The following is a 22,856-nucleotide window of genomic DNA, read 5'->3' as shown; positions in this document are numbered from 1 at the left end:
TTTCACCAGAACCCGAAGCTTTTGCAGCGGCGTTTTGTTATTGTTTGTTTTTGTTATTGTTTTGTTTTTTGCAGGCGCCCCTGCAGCAGCAGCAACGGTCTGGGGGACGCGTACGCCTCCTCCGTTGGAGCGTGCAGACGCCGGGTTAACTACAGTTCAGTGGACGGGGTGCGTTGACAGGCGGTATTGTTTGCACATCGGGAGAGGAAAGGAGGAGGAGGAGAGGAAAGAAGAAGGAGGAGAGGAAAGGAGGAGGGAAGAGGAGAGGAGGACTGGAGGTGCACCGACGACGACGACGCCGCCGCCGCTTCTGCAGCTGCGCTGATTGCCCTGTACCGTCACGCCCACGAACCGCGGTGGGGCGTTCGACACCTGCGTGTGTGAAATATGTTTTATTAGCGTAAAGAAAGAAGGGAGAGAGAAAACGGAGGAGAACAAGAAGGAGAAAGAGAAGGAGGAGAATAAGAAGGAGGGAACCGGTCGGTGGAGGTGAACGGGTTTGGGCCGTCGGTCGCACGAGCTGCCGTGACGTAGCAGCCAGGACCCGTATGCAGGCGGGGTGACCGCGAGTGACCTCGAAGGAAACCCCGAGTTTTCGTAACGCTTTACCCGCCGTCTCTTCGCGGAGAAACGCGTTGTATTTATCGTAAGACTCTAGTGACGCGTTTGTGTGCATGTTTTTTTGCGGGGAGGAAAGGGGACGCGTTAGCCGCGCGGCCGGCTGTCAGCACAACCTAGCTTACAGGCGGGGCTAACGTTAGCAAGCCAGCCGGAACTAGCATAGCTCCGTTTCTCATTTTTCCTCCCCCCTCCTCAGATGCTAAGGGAAGCTAGGCTAGGCTACGCTAGCTGCCGTCATGGATAAAGCAAAGTCGATGGTAGACAAGAAAGGAGCGTCGGGACCCTTCCATGTCAGCAACGGCCAGAGCTCAAGGGGGTTCCACGGGCACGTCGTCGTGGCGGCGAACGGCGGCTGCTGCGGCGGCGGACCGAACAGCAGCACGTTCGAGAGCCTCCATCATCTGCACCGCGGGGAGGATGCCGAGTGCAACGGCTCCCCGGCTAAAAGGTGCCGGCTACGGCGGAGGACGGAGTCGGTGCGACGACACAGACCCCGTAAGTGGGAGATCGATCTCGGGTGGTAACGTGTGTTTGCTGCCAGCGGCAGTTTCGATTTTTGGGGTGTGGATTTCTGCCCAGTTTTCCTGATTCATGGTGTTACAGTACAAACGGGCGGGGGCAAGTGTAGCTGTCAGTCGCGCCGGGTCGTTGCATTCCTGCACCCGGCATTATTAAAGTGTAATAACACTTTAACAGCCATTTCACCCTTATCTCTATCGTCACACCGCCTTCCGGCTGTCAGCGAATCCGTTCTTGTGGGGTTAATAACTCGTCTGGCCATCAAACCTGCCGTTGTCAGGGAGACCCTCTTCTGCCTGCCTGAACCCCTCGGCTGCATTTACTCGGCCCGTGATTGGTCGAGACGCGGTGGTGAAAAAGCTCCTGATAAGTGGGCTTGGCTTGACCCGACCAATTGGCGCTCGAGTTTGGGTTTTGGGGCGGGGCCTCTCGGCCGACGCCCGGCCCTCTTATTTACCGAGCCTTTCGGGTGATGTGAGTGGGGATCATCCTGAAAACTTTGCAGTATCAACACAGGATAGTACAAAAAGCGGCCTTTTTAAGTAGCTTTACGAGCTCTGATATTCAAACCGGACTGAAAACTTACCCTACCTGCTTTGTTTACGACTTCTTCTGTATTTTTCGCTATTTATTTATTTTTTGCCGATTGATATTTTGCCTCACTATGAAACTCATAAGTGAAAAGAAACCTGGTAAGTCTATGTCGGTTCTTATGGTTATAAAAAGCAGTAAGAAAATAATAATGATCTAAATAAATCCACGTGCTAAGTTGTTTTTTTTCAATGCATGTCGAAGTCAATGCTTTGGTCTGACCTGTCATGACAATATTACCCACTGTGCAAGAATTCCAGACTAACACTTGGTTAAAAGGGTTTTTCTGTCAGCTGCCCCTTTCTTTAAGTGGCATTTAATTCTTCACATTTTTGACTCTTGGATACCATTCAGGCAAAGACATTGTTTTGGTTTAGAGCTGCTGTCGGAGCAAAACTTGCTCAGATTGCCTGGAAATGTTCCTGGAGTTATCAGCTGCAGGTTAACAGCCGGTTGTTAAGACAATCAGTGTTTCTCCCAACATCATTGCACACAGTGGTTAGAAGTTTATCACGACAGATGTAAAAACTGCGGATGTAATTTCGGTATTTGTTTCATCCGTCAAAATGTCTCTATTTCTATTTTTACTTATTTCTATCTATTTTTACATATTTTCCCCTCTTGTAATGCAAGCTCTATCAGATGGAGATACTGTTCCTCACCTCGCTGGTTCACACGAGACAAAAATGATTTTAAAAAGTTACTGCAATTCAACACATATGTTATTTTACATCATATAAGCCACATAGTAAGCACTTGACAGTTTCTCGTTCACTCTTCAGTCTTAGCTTTTTTTATCATGGGGTCAGCATGGGACAGGTGAAATAGCAGAGCACTGCATTTTGAGTTCAAATGGACAACATTTAGTTACAAGCTCATGAAACCTATTATCAGTAAAGATCAGGAGATGGACGGGAGAGTGTTAATTCGGATTTTAACCAACTTTCTTTGAGTATTTAAATTGTTACACCCCACTCTTACAGCCACAGATGTGATATGAAATACATTAGCAAACTGCATGTAGTATTTGATCCATAGTCTTTGTCAATGTCAGACACGTAGTCATATCCATGCATATCCAGGCTATGAAAAGACATTTAGGAGCCAGGGAGGTTTCCCTCTACAACTTAACATTTCCCTGTTCTGCACTCAAAAAACCCCGAACATCCCATTCAACCCGAATTTGTCATTCATATGACATAATCATTCGGACATACACTCAAGTATGTACTTTTCTGAGGTTAGTAGAGGGTACGAAGAAGAAAATTATGCTATCAGTGATGTATTCTAATACGTAATAAATATCAGACACAATAAGATGAGTCTAAGTCGCGGAACAGAATTGTATTGAAGCGTTTCCAGTTAGCAGATACTCTTGCGGTCTCATTTTGATACACTGCTCCACATAGAGAGACACAAAGCATTCTCAGGTATATGAATGGATATAAACCCAGAATACAAAATTAAGGGGGCATTTCCTCTGTCCAGTCAGAGCTCCTCTTCATTTATGAATGTGTTATTCTTGGATGGAGGCCAGCCGTCCAGATAAACCTGGATAACCCCCTGAGCTTTTCCCCCACCATGGGCCAACCCCTGGAATGTGTTCCCCTTTGGGATTTTTTTTTTTCACAATAATGCTTTTGGAGTTGTTTTATGATCCGGGTTTGAGGATGTTAAAGATTTCTATCCCATTTTCTCTTCCATTTGTGTGTGTTCTCACACCTGTCTGTTTTAAATTGAAAATTATCATTTGAACCAGCAGGTTCATCATGTGGCAGAGCCGACCCTTTTTTTTTTTTTAAATGCTATATAGTTATTGAACACTATCTTTTACTTTTAAAAGCCCCTAATGAGAATCAATTGCTTGCTTGTTGTTCAAACATTTCAACAGACCATGAACAGATGTATTCTTTGATGGTCACTTTATTTCGAAATCACAAAATACAGTTGTCGCTACTCTTAGCTTGTAATGAAAATCTACTGATTCTGCAATATTTGATGAATTTCAAGGCTATTTGTAATCCTTGTGTAATTCAAGAGGGAAAAGTGCAGTCCTACTGATGTTCTTGGTCAAGCCCTATTAAAATGTGGACAGCGCAAAGAGTACACAATGCAATGAATTAGAGCATCAGTATGTTATTCAACCCCCCCAGGGTAAGTTATAAAGTTGCAAAGGTTTGCAAACTCCAAATTTGGAATTATTGGACTGTCATTGACTGTTCAGATCACTTCAGCTCATGTTGTCAGGCAATATTTTTCTGCAGCGAATTCCAGCTTCTGACAGTGTGGGGCTGCTCAGGATATATCACACCAACATCGTGTCCAAATTTCACTTCATCGAAAAGCAAAACATGCGGTCTCATTTTCCAGGCTCATCAGCGACAATAGTCTAAGTCTGTGAGTTTAATCTAGTTCTCGGGCAGTTGCGTGCTTTGATCAGTGTCCTCTGTGCTCTGGTGAGGGGGCTGACCTCCAGCTGGGCTGCCCAACTAGTTTCCTCCTGCAACCTGAAAATGGGCTTTGCCTGTTTTCATTATTTGTCGCTCCCAGAGGCACTAACGTGAAACCAAAAAATAGTGAGCCCGATTTGGAGGTGGGGCGAGGCCCGTGCCTGGGGGATGGGAGGCCGGGTGTTACTCCAATTTGATTTTTGTTGTTAGGCTAGATGCGCGCATTTCAGAAAAATTCAGATTTGATGAACAATCTGAATGTGTTTTTGTGCAAGTTGCCTGCAGTATATATATTTTTCATTCGAGAAAGGTTTTTATTTCATGCTTGCGTCATGGTTCGAGCTTCTGCCTCACAACGAGAAGGTCCCTGGTTCAAATCTGACCTGGGGAGTTTCCGCCCGGAGTTTGCATGTTCTCCCTGTGTCTGCGCAGGTTTCCTTCGGGTTCTCAGGTTTCCTCCCACAGTCCAAATACATGCAGGAGGTTCATTGGTGACCCGAAATAGTCCAGACTTGTGAAAAGTTGCGTGGCCCTGGGGTCGACTGTTACAGGGGGAAAGGGGCCTGATGTACGAAAATTACACTTCTCCTTTTTTTTTTTTGATTTGTAATTCTTCTTCTCTTGCCTCACAACCTTTTGTTTTTTTTTTTGTTTGTTTTTGTTTTTACATGTCTTGAGTCTGGGATTGTTTGGCAAAACACGATTCCTGCCAATGTATTACACGTAGTTTTAGCCCTGCACGACAAATTAGTAAGAGATTAACCAGCAATTATACGGATGTAGGTTGAAAAGATTGCTTTGGGCCATGTCAATATTCTACCTTTAACCGCTTCAAACCAACCTCCACCATGAGGATGGTTTGGGGCTGGAGGTAACCTGTTTCTCTGAGTGGGTAGAGGGTGTAGGTGCGGGCCTAACAAAACCCTCTTCCTCCCTCTGAAACTCCACAAAGATATATATCTGTTAAATATTCTTCAAAAACAAAGAGGCTCCCTTGCTTGCCTTTTGATGCTCTTTCATCTATCAAAGTATTTATAATTTGCAATATATGTTCAAATAAAGTTTCCTGTGCTTTACACTTCGGTCCCTGAAATCTGGGAAAGGATCGGTCCACTTCTCGGCAAGATGCTAAGTCCAACGCGTCGAACGTCCCTGATGTGCAGATGTAGAAAGCAAAATAGCACAGCATCATGCTGTGCTTTGCCGGCATGACAAGTTGGCGTTGGCATTGTGTTTTGTCACTGCTCCTGACCATCAGGCTGAAAACTCAAAAGCGGCGTGCCGTACACTCACACCTGCAAGCAAAGACACACACATATACAGAAGTTACACAGTAGCGTCATGCATCTAAGAAAATATTGCCCCTGTTCACCACTAGGTTTAAAATTGAACATAATTGACTTTGGGTTAACAAATACATTTTCAAGAGAGAATGCATGTCTACTGAATTAATTCTCTTATCACCTATCAGAGTAATATTTACAGTCAACATTCAGAGTCTAGAAGCCAAGGTGTAATATTCATACTCAACAGCATTTAGCATAGAACTCCGATGTAAATTGTCCCATGTCTTGAGAATTCTCGCCAAGATTTTCCCTGTTGACATTCATTTGCAAAGTCCATCATTATTCCGCTGTCATCAGGATGATGCCCATGCTGTTGTATTTGTTTAGCTTTTGTTTTTTTTTTTAAGCCAAAAATACAGTAAAAGTTTCTAAAGGTTAAACACATTAGACGTGCAGGCATAGCAAAGGAGGCCAGACCGAGGCTGAGCGCGACCCACTTCGGCTGTCAAACTTGAAGTAGGACAAACAACGACGGCTCCTCCTTTGGTTGTCATGGAAAATAAAGTGGCCAAGAAAAGTGCCCGGGGCAAGCTCCTATTTGTTTTACAGGTTGTTTTAAGTAAAATACAGTGTAAATGGGAGTATAATTACAGGATGTGCTTTCTACTTGTAAAGCTGGTCAGGTTTACATACCAGAATTTTCACACAAAAAGAAATTGCACTGATAAATCCCCCAGAAAACCTTTCATGGTCACGCTGTTTTCTTCCTGAAAAAGGTGAAACTAACCATGTTGATGTTGAGAGATAATGATTTTGTCAGGTTTAGTAATATGTCTTTCATAATGTCCTGAACAGGGTGCTAACACCAATTATCTAAAATCAAATGCATTTTTCGGAACAATTATAATCTTTTTTGTAACATTTTTGCATTTATTATCAATCCAATCTTTGTGTTTCTTTCTGCCTTAAAAGACGAAGTGAGAATTCATGAATAAATATTTTTTTAAAGGCTAACACTAAACACCAGTTAGAGAACACAGAGATTGCTATGATGTAATGCGGCGCATTCAGCCGCACGTACAATGTTTATCGGCCTCGCTCTTATCACATAAACATGGCGTCCCAAGTGTTGTTCTCGTCCTATGCTTTGTGCACGATGTAGTAACACACAACAATCTACCCTGTGAAACCTGAGATTAACGCTTGAGCAATTGCAAATTTCATAGAAACGGCTAGCGGCGCTAATCCACACAGACCTTTGTGTCTTGCCTTTTGGAGAGTCAGTGCAAGGCAGGGTACCTTTCACATACAGACTCTCTCCAGCCTGACTCCTGGTCAGTCTAACCTTTGGCTTGTTGGACTGTTTGCGCTAATTCCAATACATGGATACATGGATGTATGCTGTGTGCCGTTCATGGCATGAGTGGCTGGGAGAGGATTTCAAAGAAGCGCATCGTCCACTGTGAAGTTACCTTTTGTTTCGTATTTGAAAACAGTAGTCTGTAACAGAACAGAGAGGTATTACTTTTGGTCAGAGTAGCACCTGGAGGTTTCCATCCTTTACCTGAAGATTCACTCAGTTCAAAACAGTGATGGTGTCAGGAGTATTGATATTGAAGTGAAAATCATAGCAAGGCGTCTGTGCTGACCTGATGCTTGGTTTGGTTTCAGACAGAGAATAGATCTCCGAGCGCTGACGAAAGAGGCGCATTTTGACAATTCTGACTTCACGTCAGATTTTCGCCATACCGACTTCCCCTTTTTCTTCTATTCAGTCATCTGTCGTGTCGTATTTTGGTTTGTCTAAACCCTTTATCTTTTTTTAAATACATTTTCAGTTCCTGACCACTTATATTTCGGCCAGTGTTTACAGATATGGGCGATAGGGTCAGTAGGTGAGGGGTAACGGTAACAGAAGTCAACCAAACAATGAGGGTGGGGTGTGGGGCTGAAGGGAGTCAAACACCACTCACTGTAACAGAGAAGCTGGAGGTGTAGAGTGGCTCACACTAACGTCAGGAGGCAGCTGGTGGTTCCAGCCAGCATGCGCTTTAGGATTCCATCTTTGACCTGTCCAGTACACTCTCATGCATTATATTGTTACTATTTGTAATCATTAAAAAAAAGGCAGTATTGTTTCATATATTCGTTGACTGACTGCAGCCCAGTGTTATTGACATGAGACTTGATTTATGATTTTTTTGTCAAAAAATAGGGTTCTTTGTGGGATAATGGGAGTCTTATCATCGGGAATTGGAGTCCAGTTATCAAATTGCATGTGTGTATGTCCTAAAACCCCAACCCCTGGTTTGTTTACAAGCTGAGGCTTATTTAAAAGTCTACTTTGAAACTGAAGCTAAAGCTCTGTATCTTCTTCTATTCTGGAAGTCCCAACGTGAGGAAGTGGGAACGTCTGCTTTGATTTTTGAGTTGAGTTAGATTCACATGTGGGGAGTAAATACAGCTCGGCCAAACAGTGTTCTTTATTACTGTTTCTTAAAATCACCAAAAGCTAATCAGTGAATTAGTAAAAGAAATTGCTAGGATATTCCTTCAAGATGATGGAGAAATTCCCAAAGACGTACCCTAAAAATGTGTAGATTGTACAAGAAGTCGTGTAACAGTTAGCAGGCAAGACCCTGAAACTCTTTGACAACATCAGCAGCATTTCACAAGCAGGAAAGTGAAATGAAACCATTCATCATTAAGCTGGGAGACTCTTTACGGAACATGGAGATTCCACACAGAATGGAATCCAAGCAACGATGTTGTAACGTTCATACATTAACAACACCCTGAACCTAAAGGAAGTCAGTGTGGGCTTTTCTCTGTGAATTCCTTATGAGCGCACTTTGCCTCCTCGGGCCGGACAGAATAGATCTGTTCATTAGCCTGTTTGGAATTGGTCACGTCCTCTGATCATCATGCCAGAGACGTGAAAGTACCGGGGACAGGTTTCTAAGTCGCCGGTCATGTGGAGACGTTTATTGCCAAAAACATGCAGTTAAATGCCAGGGCTTGTTTTAAATGCATTACAATGCTGCTTATCTGCTTAATGCACAGAACCTGCCAGCTTATGTAGCTGTTGGGTCTAACAGCTGAAGCCGAACTGTTACCAAGCCCTAAATATGTGGATTACACATGTCCATTTGTGGATTGTTGCCTCTTTTCAGAATAGCACCGCGTGTTTCGTCAATCGTGTGTTTTTGTGCACAAGGTTTATATTGTTCCAAATGGGACGCTCTGATTGGTCCGTCTGGGAATGAGGCACCACAGGCTTGGCCCTCGCTGTCTCTCCTCCCTTAGTGATTGTAATGTTAAACTTGTCAAAACAGAAGATACGACAGGGTGATTTGACCCACAGTAACCTCACCGTCTCTCCATATCTGTTAAATGTAATGCTCAGATTTTAAAGATTAACCTCACTGAGCTCGAGTAGACCTTTGAAATTCTACCCGCTCGTCCAAAGGATATCAAAATACGTACAGGTGACCGCTAAAAACAGCACCGAAATTGCAGAAATAAACCCTGTGCCGAGACAAAATTCGTATTTAATTAGCATGGTTCGAAGATTTTGTAAGAATATTGGAAAAACATAGATTTAATGTTGTAGTAGAGGATGAGACATCTAAAAGGCTCTGCGGAAAAGGGGGATCTTCTGTCACCCCATTTTCTCCCCTGTGTCTCGCCATGAATCTGAACTTCATGTTACTTTAGATTGAAAGAATTATAAAATGATAAGTGCCTCTGTTGTCTTTTCCCCGCCAGCGTTTCCCTGGTTTGGCATGGACATCGGCGGCACGTTGGTCAAATTGGTGTACTTTGAGCCAGTGGACATAACTGCAGAAGAAGAACAAGAGGAAGTGGAGAACCTCAAATCCATCCGCCGCTACCTCACCTCAAATGTGGCCTATGGTAAGTCCAGACACATGCAGACGTGCACTGTCACCCCCAGGTTACTGAGGAGTTCTGATGTATTCTCTTAACCGTACAAGGATGTATGGAGCATCTGATTGGATGAATTTGTGACACTGGAATGAACCGTTCCCTCTCTGAACTTTAAAGAGCTGCTTTTCTTGTTTACCCTGAACCGAAGGCGTTTGGCTTCCCTGCTCTGTGACGTCTTGACTCCAAAAAAGCGAGACATGAACATGTAAAAGAACCAGCACCTCGCACGACCGTAACTTTCACTGCCAACGTTCGCTGTTTCCATAAAAAAATCTCAAATTTGAATTAAATTCAAAGAAGCAGGAAGTAGAGATAATGAATGGATGGATGGATGGCTCCAAATCCCAAAGGAAAGATTCTCTTTACATGAGTTCCTGTCTGTCCAGTGTGTCTGTTTGAAATGGTTTGTTATCCAACCCTGCATTTAAAGGTCTTTTGAATAGACATTCCTCCCAGACACTTAATCTCCATAACGCAAACATTTGCCTTGAACCAGGTAAAACAGGGGTGCGTGACGTCCACCTGGAGCTGAGGAACTTGACCATGTGCGGCAGGACGGGGAACCTGCACTTCATTCGCTTCCCGACGCAGGCCATGCCCCGCTTCATCCAGATGGGACGTGACAAGAACTTCTCCAGCCTGCACACCACGCTCTGCGCCACCGGTGGCGGGGCGTACAAGTTCGAGAACGACTTCCGCACGGTGAGTGTTCTGCATGTCCGGAGAATGTGGGGTTGTTGTACGAGCCTCTCAACCGTCCCTGAAAGTTTGGCCCTCTAGCACAAGGTGAAAATTTCCTTCTCTCACAGACAATAGATATTATAAAGGACGTATTACCCTGCCTTGGTTGCTTTTGTGTTTTATATACTTAATATCCCCGCAGATGGCCGACCTGGAGCTGCTCAAGCTGGACGAGCTGGACTGTCTAATTCGTGGCCTGCTTTTTGTCGACGGGATGGGCTTCAACGGCCACCCAGAGTGTTACTACTTCCAGAACCCGTCGGACACCCAAAGCTGCGTGAAAAAGCCCTGCACCTTGGACAACCCCTTCCCCATGCTGCTGGTCAACATCGGCTCCGGGGTCTCAATACTGGCCGTGTATTCAGAGAACAACTACAAGCGGGTGACCGGGACCAGGTGAGCAGGAGGGTCGCGTCCCGGCCAGTTTATACACACTGTCAACGGGAAACGGAAAAGCAACCGTTTCAAGAAATCGGTTGGAGCTGACTGTAATCTGTTTCAAAATAATTACGAAACATCACAATATCTCATCACGCTGAATAAATTTGGACCACAGAATTTGTAAAAGAGTTTGTTCTCCTTATGGCATGATCAGTTGCTGACGGGACAATTTCAAATATGCAGATAAAATTATTCATGCTGATGATTATCTGATAGATAATTATCAGTTGTGTCACCTGTAGCCTTAAAATAGCTCAAGGAAGCTAACATCCCTCTGCGAGTGTGTGTGTGTTGTTGCATGCTCTTCCCATTGGCGTGTTTGCCATAGGGCTGCTGAGGCTTGCTTTTCTTGTTTACTACCTGTCACTTTGGCCCTACTCCTCTACCTGCTAGCACTATGTCCTGGAAGTCACGGTCCTTCACATGTCCGACATGGTGGCATCTAAGCAATGTGGGAGTTTGGCATGTTCAAATGTCGGTCACTGCTGTGGGATTTTGTTTTTTCCCCCAAATCTCTCTTTTTTATGTCCCCATTACCTTCCTGGAGGCTTGTTGTCTAAAAGGACATTGTTGTGAGATGATTCACCTGGTCTAGAATGAATAAAAAGTATGGGAAATGGGGATGCTGCAGGCTGGTTGTCATATAATATATGACAGTTGCTGAAAGAGCAGGCTTTGGATCCCCAGCTCCTGCTGTATGCTCGCTGAAGCAACCTTGGGCAAGACCCTGAACCCCCAGTTTCTCCCGATGGTATGGTTTGTGCCTGGCTTTGCAGCTCTACCTACATCGGTATCTGAACGCGTGAATGTGATCTACAATGAAGGCAATACAAAAAATGGAGATCATTTATTAGTGGCCACTTATGTACATATTCTTTGTTTTTTGGGGACTGGACTTCTGCCCTCGCTCCACAAACATGTGACAGTCCTGTGATCGGCAGAATGCTCGCCTTTACCCGTGGACTCCATTGCTGAAGTTTCAAGGAATATTGAGACAGACAAGTAGCTACTCAAATACAATCCAATTTCAAACTTATGCTCCCTTCTTTCTGACAGTCCCAAACTTTCAAAACAGTCTGCAATAAATTATTCGCTGACTCCAAATGGATTGGTCGTAATTATATGTGTGAAAGGTGAAGGTGTTTAAAAAGTTATAGATACAGTGATTTCGCACGACGGGCTTGAGTCAGGCGGTCAAATCCCTACCGTTTGTTATCTAATATCACCTTGTGTACCGTCGTGGTTACATAACAGCACGGACTAGTTTCAGATTAGATAATCGAAAGTTGTTCGTAGATCTGTCAGTCAAGTAAAATACCATTTTGCATTTGATATATGCTTCAGCTCATAACCGCTGGTTATCTGTCTCCCTCCCCCATTTAAACCTGAAAACCAACTAACCACAGTGCATTCGTGTTCAATTGTTGCTTTGCTGTGCCACCGCCACTCATCTCTAACTCCTGTCTGTTTTTTTTATTTTCTATTAATTGATTAATTAATTTTATTTTGATTTTTTTTTTTTCACCATCTCACTGTGACATCAGTGTGTGTATGTGTGACGCTTTCATTTCCATCTGTCACATTGCTCTGAAACAAGCTAATCTGTGTGTGTGTGTGTGTGTGTGTGTGTGTGTGTGTGCGTGTGTGCGCGCGGGCACGTAGGTGTTTGTGCGCGTGTTAGTGTGTGTGCATGTCTGTTTGTGTGCGTGTGCATGCGGCCTAGAATGTGTGTGGTTTCGTATCCTTTGATTTTTCAGCCTCAAGCCCCTCTTTGTAGATTTAAGTTTGAAATTAAAAGTTGTTAATTTTCTATCACATCCGATATCACTATCAAAGCATGTTCGTGTTTTCTACTTCTTATCAATCACAATGTTATGCCTATGATAGTATTTATACATAGATATTGGTCGTGGAAATCTAATGTTTTCACTGATAGCCGTGATTGTTTTGTCCCAAGAATGAATTGTATGGAAGAATTTGTTTGGGACAAATGGTGGCGTAAGAAAACAAGTATAAAAATTTCAAGCTTCATTGAACTAATGCTGCGAGTAAACTGTAAATATGTGGAGTCATTTTAGGAACACATGTACCTCCACGCTGTGCTCCTCTTGACTTTGAAAACAGCAGCCACAAAGAGTGCAGTTCTTTCTTTTTTTTTTCCTCAGCTGAAAATACCATTAATACCACAGATTTTCCATAATCACTTCTGCTGGACGCATTCATTCACACGCTTTGATACGCGACCCCATGTCTCCATTGTCTGCCAGCTCGCTGGATGTTTGGCCACCAGAATACCTAACAGTCATGTAATACTTGCTGTCACTTGTGATGTCTACAGTAAAGCATGCATTTGGGAAGTGCGCTGTTGGCTTTGGCATTTTTATGGTCTTCGCTTCTGCTCCTGTTGTGTTCTTGGCGACGCAACTCTTTGTTGAACGCAGGTCAACAAGTACATGTTCTTTAAGATTCAACGACCGAGTTGGAACTCAAACCCGCTATCCGATGTCCTGGTTGGCTTGAGAAGTTGTCGTACTCAAATCTAATTCTTACTTTACTTCCTCCTTCCTTCTCTTGTCTTTCCTCGACCTTCGATCCATCTCCCCAGTCTTGGAGGTGGAACATTCTTGGGCCTCTGCTGCCTGCTGACGGGCTGCGAGACATTCGAGGAGGCACTGGAAATGGCCAGCAAGGGTGACTCCACCAATGTGGACAAACTGGTGAAGGACATCTACGGGGGAGACTACGAGCGCTTTGGCCTCCAAGGGTCCGCCGTGGCATCCAGGTGAGAGTTAGGATAGCTGGTAAAGATGAGAAAAATACCCAATGGACTAGAGGCTGAGAAATACTGAAATTTGAGCCTCCATTTTCCATAGTGCTGCAGGACAGCATCATCTGTCAACGGCCAACTTCTGGCCCTCGAGCCGATACCACACAAGTAAGAGGTGGAGCTGTCAGTCAGGTTTATCTCTCAAACAGAAATACTGTTTGTTTTCCTGAAAGAAGACCAGAGTTCCCCCTGAGCCAGGGTTTGGAATAACGTTTCTAGCCTAATGATGGTCCAGTGACCTGGGACAAGGAGAGCTGGGTCATTTGGATTTGCCACCCAGGCTCACTGCATCTGTCCCCTTCAGTGTACCGGACATAAAGCTGACTTTAACGTGTGATTTTAGGTGCTGGAGGTGAGCCGGGAATTCTCTGCACAGAAATAATGTGGCATGCAAAAGAGAAGCAATAGAGGAAATTATATCTACTACAGTCTGACTAACAGTTTGTGAAGTAGTCGCCAAAACCAACTGAGTTTTAGCACGTATGCGTTAGCAATGACAAGCAGTCCCAGATAGGAGATTTATGATGGCGAGGGTAGCCGCAGTTCAACAAACCCCATGATCAATGTGTCCATCATTGACCCTCTGTCAATATTACTACCCTTAAATTCAACAGAATTATTTTTCCAAATTAATGATACTGAAGCAAAGTGGTGCAAATGAGCTCAATTAGCTGAAAGCTGTTGTTTTTATCTTTTTATTTTGATTGCCTAATTTTGATTGGATATGCCGATGGTGGTTGTCGCTCATTTGGTAGTGTCGTCGCTCCTCTGAGGTCAGCAGTTCCATTCCTGACTCCTGCTGTCCATATGCCTACTCTGTGTGTGTGTGTGTGTGTGTGTGTGTGTGTGTGTGTGTGTGTGTGTGTGTGTGTGTGTGTGTGTGTGTGTGTGTGTGTGTGTGTGTGTGTGTGTGTGTGTGTGTGTGTGCGCGTCTGGCCAGAGTGAAGCGCATTAAAAGTGATCTGTAAATGTAGATGTTTACCTTTATTACACACTGAGAAATATTTTCGCTTTGTATGCCAGCTTCCTGTTCAGGGGCAATGATGATAGTAATAGAACCCCTATGCTGGTAAATCTAGGCCAAGGGATGTGTACAGTAAATCTGCAGCACAGCGTTCAAAGGTTGACCCATAAAGCAAAGTGAAAAACAGGTTTTTATCAGCACAGATCATAGGTGTGATCTCCACCTTGAGACAGTGTTCTGTTTTTTTAAAGAAAGCTGAGCACCCTCGGTGAAAAACAGGCAATCTCTATCTCTCCTGAAGGTCAATATGACCTTTTCTTTGGGTTTCATGCTTATAGCAGCAGTGCTCGTGTGTGTGTTTGTCTGTCCCTTAAACAACTCTTCTTCTTTTTTTCTGCCCTCTCATTCAGCTTTGGTCACATGATGAGCAAGGAGAAGCGAGACAGCATCAGCAAGGAAGACCTGGCCCGAGCCACGCTGGTCACCATCACGAACAACATAGGATCCATTGCACGCATGTGCGCCGTCAACGAGGTATAAACGCACACGCTGACCTCGGTTTTAGGCCGACTCCGGTATCCAATGGTGATTTCTGTGTGCCGTGAGCTTCTTTACAGTGTTGCCTTGTGACATGGCGATCAAGCAGCATTGTACAGGGCTATCACTGCACACAGAGCTGCGGCAGAAAACACACAAACACACTCCGGGTTCAACCTGTGGGGGGTTTCGATTGATCATTTGTCCTCCTTGCAAGTGCAGGGTTCGTGTGAGGATCTATATTGAATTCTCAATTAATTCTCCCAGGCAAACAGGCTGGAGTATAAATAGACTTAACTGATCTGAAGAGTCGTCTCAGAGATAGCTGAACATTTGAAATCCGCACAAGTGACATGCCGCTGTATTTGCACATCAGTGCATTGTGACGGTCTCACTTTATTTCATCCGGCCACTTTGAGTAGTCAAATTCTGTTTTCCTGACGTACAGACCCTGCTCATGCACTCACCCAGAATGTTTGTTGTCAAACGGTAGACATGCCCCCTGCTTTAACTTGAAGTGGAACCCGGTAGCTACAACTGCAGATATCCAGCGCCACCGTGTGGAATGAATGTGGCTTTGCAGCTTTTTTTTGAGCTGGTTGCAAGTGGAATTCATCACAGGAGTCAGGAGCGCACTGCAGAAACACTGTTGCTTTTTGTCGTGTGTGCAACGACCTTTTGCTGTAGTTCTGTTAGAACTGTTTAAAGATACAGTTTCACCAACTTTAGCAGCTTGTTCAAAAGGCCTATAAATTTTTTGCTGCAAGTGTCCACCGTGCATCCTTGGGAACGAGCAGGCTACAAATAATGATTAACATTTAGATTCAAATTGCTAGCACAGAAGCTAATCGTGCTCTGCCAATATGGATTTGGTTTTACTTGTCTTTCTCCCACCCCCTCCCCGTCGTCAGAAAATAGAACGTGTGGTGTTTGTGGGGAACTTCCTTCGTATCAACACGGTTTCCACGAAGCTGCTAGCCTACGCCATGGACTTCTGGTCGAAAGGACAACTACGAGCTCTCTTTCTTGAACATGAGGTGAGCCAGGGGCACCAGTGGGGAGTCAGGAGGGAAAAACAATAAGTCAAGTATAATCCTGGTCTTCACGGTAACTATTGAAAAAGCCCGTAATGTATATCATTCCCATCGCATTGTTCCTCCAGGGCTATTTTGGAGCCGTGGGTGCACTGATGGAGCTGCTCAAAACAACAGAGGACCCGTGAGAGGAAACGCTGTCGAGACATCGCCGACCCTCGGCAGGACACTGTCATCCCTCCCCTCGACGCTGTGACGTCATCAACTCCCTATGCTGTGACGCCGCCGATCCTTCGCCTCGCCGAAAGGTCCCGCTCACAGAGGCTGCTAAAAGGAACAATAACACTAATCATGACACACAGAAACTGGGAAAAGCCATTTTAATAATTTTACACTTGTACATAATAATGATAATAACCTGTAACATCTCTCTCCTAAATTTCCCAGAGTCCCCCCTATTATGGAGGTTTTAATATTGTAATCTTTAATTTATAGTTTCCTGTAAGTAGCTCTGTTGATTCCTATATTCCCTGTGTCCGGAGGCACGGAGTGTTCGTGTTTTGTGTGAAAAGCTACTGTAGCATTTGATCCTGAAGGCTGTGCCACTTTGGGGAACTGTTTGTGCAAACAACGCTGTAAAATAAGATGCCTGCCAAGAATGAAAAAGACAAGTACAGATACTCTTGAACGACTACTTGGGCATTTTGACCACCAGGGACTCAAGAACAGGTGCGACTCAGGAAGCACCTGCTGTGAAACCACTGGCTAGTTGACGCGCAGCTCAGTACTACAGCTGTTAGCCAACCTAAAGCTCGACTTTTGCTTTCCTCTGTACACATGAAGTTTCCCAGCATGCCACAGCCTTGTAAGGAGTGCACTGAAGCCAAACTGTTGAGATTCGTACGACACCTTCAGCTCAGATAGGAAATCTTAATGATGTCTATTGCTTCGCCGCTCATGGCCTTTGCTTTAGTTTCTCTCTCCCCCCCGGCCGCCTGCGTTACGCCAAACCACACGAGCAACACGCCCACCAAACTCTCTTGAGTTTAGAATGAGATGACGGGACCAAGACACCAACCGACCCCACGGTTCAGGACCCAGTCTGACTCAGGAGAGCGGGTTATTATTTATCTCCAGGGGTCGCGTTATTGCACCCGCCACTTGTGGTCGGGGTCGTGATCAACACCTACCTGGCTCCCTTCGCTGCCTTGTTTGGGTGTTGTGTTGTGACTTTTCTCCAAAAGTCCAGGTGTTAAGAGGTTCGAGCCACTCCGATGCAGAAAGTGACACTCTCCCCCGCGCCGCAATGGACCAACCTTTTTCCGGTTGCACCATCATGAGAAATACGTGACCACATAAGAACTGCATCCTGTTTTCTCTGCTCGCAATTAGTTTTTCTGAGCGCCGGTCAGAGGCTGAACTGAAACAACACGTGCAGCGGTTGCTTGTCCAATGCGATTCTTTTAATCTTGTTTTATTTTGTCGGGATTTCAGCAAGCCGGACGGATGCGAGTCGAGCTTGCGTTTTAAAAAGCAGATGGCGGGAGGTGCAATTGCGGATAACGTAAAACAAACCGCGGCGAAGCCTCTTATCTTTTCAGACGCACAGTTTGCGTGCTGTTGTAGGAGTCGGGGGCCTCATGGAGGTTGTGCTCACGTTAGCGCGTGCAAGTTATGGGAGATTTTAAGTCCCAATCGCTAAAGGTATATTTAAAAAAGAAAATACTTGAAAGTGCTAAAGTGGATCTCATTTCCAGAATCCCAGTTTGTAACAGTTTGTAACATCCTGGCTTTACCGGATCGTCAGACCGTCTGCCCGGTCACGCATTTATTGTCTTGCCAGTGCTTTCAGTGAGCTCTCGGAACGGACCACTTTTCTTTTTAATGTGAAGGACCCTCACGCCCGCCTCCCCCGGCCCAGACCTCTGCAGCCTTCTATATCTGTTTTGTGTCCAAGCAGCTGAGCTATAAAGCAAGGTGGTGCTATCCCCTCTGCCCATTGCTTCTTACGTCTTTTGGTACAATTTTCTGCATGCCTTCACACCCTCCCTCCCCCAGCAGATATGTGCTCCTTGTAATCATCCCCATCCCTCTGTTTTTATGTTCTTGTCAAAAACTAAGCACCTAAACCATCACTACACACACTTTACAGTTGATTAGTTTGCTTCTGAGTCTAATAGACACTTACTAGTTGCTGCTGTGGCAGGGATTATTTAAATTATTATTTGTAATTTAATATTGACAGTTAAAAAAATGTGTATGTATGTCCTGCCGGTATGGAACATCCTTATTGGTGAAGTCAAGTGCTTGAGAAAACACTTTGATCACGACATGAAACGTGTTTGCTGCTATGCTGATCTGTCTGGATTCAGTTTACCCATGAAAGGGTTGTTGGATGACTGACAACTTCAGAAATAATAATAATAATAATAATGATAATGATAATAATCGCAGCTACTAACAGTTCTCTCGTCTATTACAAGTTTGGCTGTGAAATTACTGACTCACTTGATTTATAAATATATATATATGTTTGTGTTTTCATTGGCTTTTTCCGTCTTAGGCGCAATCAGCCTTTTAACTGGAATCCTGGACGAACATTCAGTCCGTTAGGTGAGCCGCTCGAAAACCCGACGCCGACGGGTTTGAATGGCAGCACGCCCGAACCTGCTTGTTTTACTACTAATGACAGGTTGACTTTCCTCTGCGAGTGCCCTCTTTCTGTCTTTTATTTTGTTTTTATTTTTGCCTTGCTCGAATTCATCGCAGCCTCAAAGTCTCCGGTGCCACTCAGCTTTAAGACCCCGGTGCCAGCCCTCCCTTACCCACATCAGTTGCCTCCACCGCGTTTGCCCTTCAGTTTGCTGTGTGATTCCTTCTCTTGTTAATCTGTTGACTTTCACCTCATCTGTTTTTATTTTCATGAACATTTAGGTTGATTTCATCCTTCTTTTTTTTTTTATATTAATTGTGTTTTTGTTTCATGTCGCTACAATAATTCTCGCTATCGCACATCAGAGCCTTCTAACTCTCTCCCTGTTTTGGTACTTGAACTCCCGACGGTCTGAAAAAGGCGGCATCTTATTAATGATGAAAACTGGAGTTGTGTCTTTTTATCTATGTTTATTTTTAATTTCTGTTGTTTTTTGAGATAGTTTTCTGATTTGGTGCAGCAATGTGGTGTTGGGACATTTTGTAAAAAGCATGTCTGTTTATAATTTCCATCCTGCATCTTGATTTTTTTTTTTTTTTTTTTTTTTGCTCTTATTGTTTATGTGTGTGTGTGTGTTGGGGTATGCGCTCCCCCAAACCTCATAAATTAATTGCCTTGGTTTAGCCCAACCAGCCCCCCCCTCCAAATACAAACCCCCGAAGCTAAATCTGGCCAAGGACATTTTCAAACAGGCAGGTTGTTGCCGTTTCCGAGGTGTCTAAATTGTAGTTTGTACATTTTGAACCCCTCTCTTTACTGTCTTGCAAAGGATTTTCTTTCCGAACTAACAGCCTGAAGGGTGGGGGTGGGGGGGTCCTCTATTTATGTTATGGAGCGTTCTTTTTTTTGTTTTGTTTTTTTTAAACTGCTGTTTGTCACAATCTATTTATTGTAACTCATTGTAAATATAGATGAATGGCATTAATGTTGTGGCAGCCCCTGCAGGATCTGTAACGCCTCTTTTAATCTTGTTTTTTTTTTTTTTTCCTTCAAATTCTTCAACATATGTTTGGAGTGACTGTATTAATCCTACATCTGTGGATATGATGCATCCTCCAAAAGTTGGGCTCAAATGGAAATGCGGTTGGGCAAGAATGACATTGCTTCTGCATTTGGGAGTATTTTCAACCAGCAGCTGCGGGCACTGTGTTTTTTAAATCACACTCAATCACAATCTTACTATTTACTCTCTCCGGCTCAGAACCAAACTGTGCAAACAGTGTTACATCATGCAGTTTGGGGGAAACCCTACCGGGATCCCCACCCCCTCCGCCCCCTTCCTTTCAGATATAGCAGCTGACTCAGCGCGACACAACAATGACTGCAATCCAAACTGATCCTGAGCAAGGATCGTATCTGCGGCATCAAACAGTATGATTTCACCGTTCAGTGTGGCTGCCTCCAATTTAGCTGCAGCCTCCGGACGGTCTTATGGTACCGTGTAGAACTTTGCAGACCAAAAACGGAAGATGTTTGCCATTCATAGTGAAATCTAAGCAACAGGACTATGCAGTTACTCATCCACTAAGTGTATCCCTTCCAAGAAACGTCTCTAAAGCTTAAGTTTAGGCTCGTGTTCTAAATGCAATTCCTTTTTTTTTTTTTTTTTTAGATATGCAACCTTGTTCCTTCTTCCGCAGACAGAGTCCCTCCTCCTCTTCACATTTCCCTCCTGCTGAATTGATGTTTAAACACTACGGAAGGTTGGATAGACTCATTTGGATGTTTCAGATCTGACAGATCCGTGTAAGACTGCGTTTCAGTGGTTTCCCGCTGAACCACTTCCAGTGGCTCAGAGGTCACGGGCACAGAAAGTTGGTTGCGACCTTCTGCTTGTCCGATGTTCTGGAGTTTGTCATCTTGCCGCGTGGACACACACACACACACAGCCTTTAAAGCTGTCTTCTGGAACGCTTGACAGGGCAGAGCGGGGCTTGTTCACCCGTCGCGTATTCGATTGTACAGAGATTCTTGTAAATAAAATTAATATGATTTATTCTACACCAGCAATCTCTCTGTTGCGATAAGTTGTTTCAGCTGTTTTCAAGGGCCAGGTTTTCTTTCCCCCCCCAAAGTCCCAGAGCTAACAGAAGATGCATGGAATCACACGACTTTACCAAAGAGCTGGGACGGTAGACTTGAAAACCAGTGTTTACCCTCGTGTGTTGGATTTAAGTACATGGTCATAAGGTTACTTCACTGTTAACTCCTGTGGTTCAACCCTTCTTCAGTAAACCTTACATTCTGACTGATGACCGGGAACAAAACCAAAAGTTGATTGAGACTGAAACATCTGTCCAAACCTTAACATTACCTGTCTCTTATTCGCTATTTGTCTGCTGGATTACACTTATTTTGGCTTGTTTGTGACCTGGATGTTGTGGATGAGTGTTTTGCAAAGCCCAGTGCTGCTGGTTGTTGGCGTCAGTTGTGCTGCTGCTTTTAATTCTGGTTTGAAAACGGAAAAAAAAGAAAACCCAAGAGTTTCAACAAATCTAAAAAGAAAAGGCTCTACCTTTGTGCAATGTGTATGTACTAAAATGAAGTTTTTTTTTTCTAAAGAGGAATAAAACTAAAAGTGGATGAGATGTTCTCTGGATGTGTTTCTCTCTCTCGCTCTCTCTCTCTCTCTCTCTCTCTCTCTCTCTCTCTCTCTCTCTCTCTCTCTCTCTCTCTCTCTCTCTCTCTCTCTCTCTCTCTCTCTCTCTCTCTCTCTCTCACACACACACACACTAGTGATGGGAATTCCGTCTCTTTTTAGAGAACCGGCTCTTAGGACTCAGCTCACTAAAAAGAGCCGTCTCTTTCGGCTAAGCAACCTTAAAGTCAAGCTACACAGAATCCCTGAAAAACACACGACTCAATAAAATGTAAATTAAAAATATTTATTTTTCAGTTCAACAACAAATAAACTATGAAATACAAGAATAAACTTTTAGCTTTTATATATATATATAACAAATTTAAAGTGAAACACAGGATCCCTGAAAAACACATGAAATATAAATTAAAATATTTACAGATCTACAAAAAATAAATTATAAAATACAAAACAATTTTAGCTTTTTATACACTCAACAAGTTTAATGTCAAAAAACAACACAGAATCCCTGAAAAAAATGCAAAACAACAAAATAAAATAATTAAAAATTAAAAATAAATTAAAAATTTAACTCTTCAGTGCTATAAATAAACTATAAAATACAAGCACTGTAACCAATTCAGACTGAAACAACACAGAACTCCTGAAATACACGCAAAAAATATAAATTAAAATGTGTAAAACAAAAAGAAAAAGATCAGCAGTCTCTACTGAAGATAGGGATTTAGAAACACCACGTGCAGACACAGTGACGACACCACGCATATTGACCAATCACGTGCGCCTTCAAGAGAAAAAAAAGCGTCTCGAAGGGAGCCGGCTCCTGATTGGTGGGGAGCCGGCTCGCGTCGTTCACTTCGAAGAGCCGATTCATAGAGCTGTTACAGTCGCGAACGATACACCACTAACACACACCAATACATTTTCCTAATCTGTTAATCTTTTGTCAATAGATACATACATATCCTTTACTTGAAAGAAGGGGTAAATCTAGTCTGGGACACTCTAATTCTAGTATTTATTTGGGACACTAATCCAAGTGTTCATTAAAATTGATAAAATATTGACGAACAAGATATTTATATATGCAAATTCCAGATTGGCTTCACGTTCGCGTCCTCGCTCCCTGGTTGAGCTAGCTTCACCCGGGTTGCTAGTTTGGCTTCATTTTCGATTTTGTGATTAAAAAATTACTTTCGCCGGAGAATAAAATATTGTAAGATTTTTTTACCGTTTAATATAGTTTAGCCAAATGTATTCATTTTTTTTATTATTAATCTGCCTTTTTATACGCTCAATTTACGAGATTAGCTTCATGAGATATGCGTAAATAGCCCAGATGTATGCTAGCGGCTAACATCATTTTTAACTAAACTTCAGCATATCACCTGCCGTCGACAGCCGTTCTTAAAATAACGATACATTTTTTTGCAAATAAATTCAACCAGGCAAAAGTACGTGTTTGCTTTACGAATTGCAACAATGTGGTTGTATTCGTTTTCATTTTCATTTATTTTGAAGACACTTAATTGGTCGCCATTCGAGCCCACCCACGCAAAGGACGAGGCTCCGGAGCGAGAAC

General features: G+C 43.7%; 1 protein-coding gene across 4 annotated transcripts; it reads left to right on the top strand.

Moving 5' to 3' along the window:
- Positions 1–261: 261 nt before the first annotated feature.
- Positions 262–21,255, top strand: pank1a (pantothenate kinase 1a). 4 transcript variants are annotated; one of them, XM_086173495.1, is made up of 9 exons: positions 262–278; positions 818–1,116; positions 9,236–9,382; positions 9,912–10,117; positions 10,299–10,552; positions 13,203–13,379; positions 14,799–14,922; positions 15,837–15,962; positions 16,088–21,255. In XM_086173495.1, exons 2-9 carry the CDS (start codon positions 858–860, stop codon positions 16,145–16,147), a joined length of 1,353 nt encoding a protein of 450 aa, XP_086029621.1. In that variant the 5' UTR covers positions 262–278; positions 818–857; the 3' UTR covers positions 16,148–21,255. The 4 variants fall into 4 exon arrangements, with proteins under 4 accessions (XP_086029621.1, XP_086029611.1, XP_086029600.1 ...); XM_086173485.1 differs by having other exon boundaries at positions 262–356; XM_086173474.1 differs by lacking the exon at positions 262–278 and having other exon boundaries at positions 302–1,116.
- Positions 21,256–22,856: the final 1,601 nt, after the last annotated feature.

This window comes from Fistularia commersonii, chromosome 2 (genome assembly GCF_037954325.1).
Source record: "Fistularia commersonii isolate RoL2024-O1a breed Wild chromosome 2, RoL_Fcom_v1.0, whole genome shotgun sequence".
NCBI classification, from domain to species: Eukaryota; Metazoa; Chordata; class Actinopteri; order Syngnathiformes; family Fistulariidae; genus Fistularia; species Fistularia commersonii.
Note: the sequence above shows the minus strand (reverse complement) of the source record. Positions and strands in the feature narration are given on the sequence as shown.

What these genes read in the sequence shown, in the direction of transcription:
- pank1a (XM_086173495.1), top strand. Translation starts at nt 858, where the DNA reads ATGGATAAAGCAAAGTCGATGGTAGACAAGAAAGGAGCGTCGGGACCC. An exon ending in AAGCGGGTGACCGGGACCAG is followed by an intron (nt 10,553 to 13,202) that starts GTGAGCAGGAGG and finishes CCATCTCCCCAG; the next exon opens with TCTTGGAGGTGGAACATTCT. An exon ending in GGGTCCGCCGTGGCATCCAG is followed by an intron (nt 13,380 to 14,798) that starts GTGAGAGTTAGG and finishes CCTCTCATTCAG; the next exon opens with CTTTGGTCACATGATGAGCA.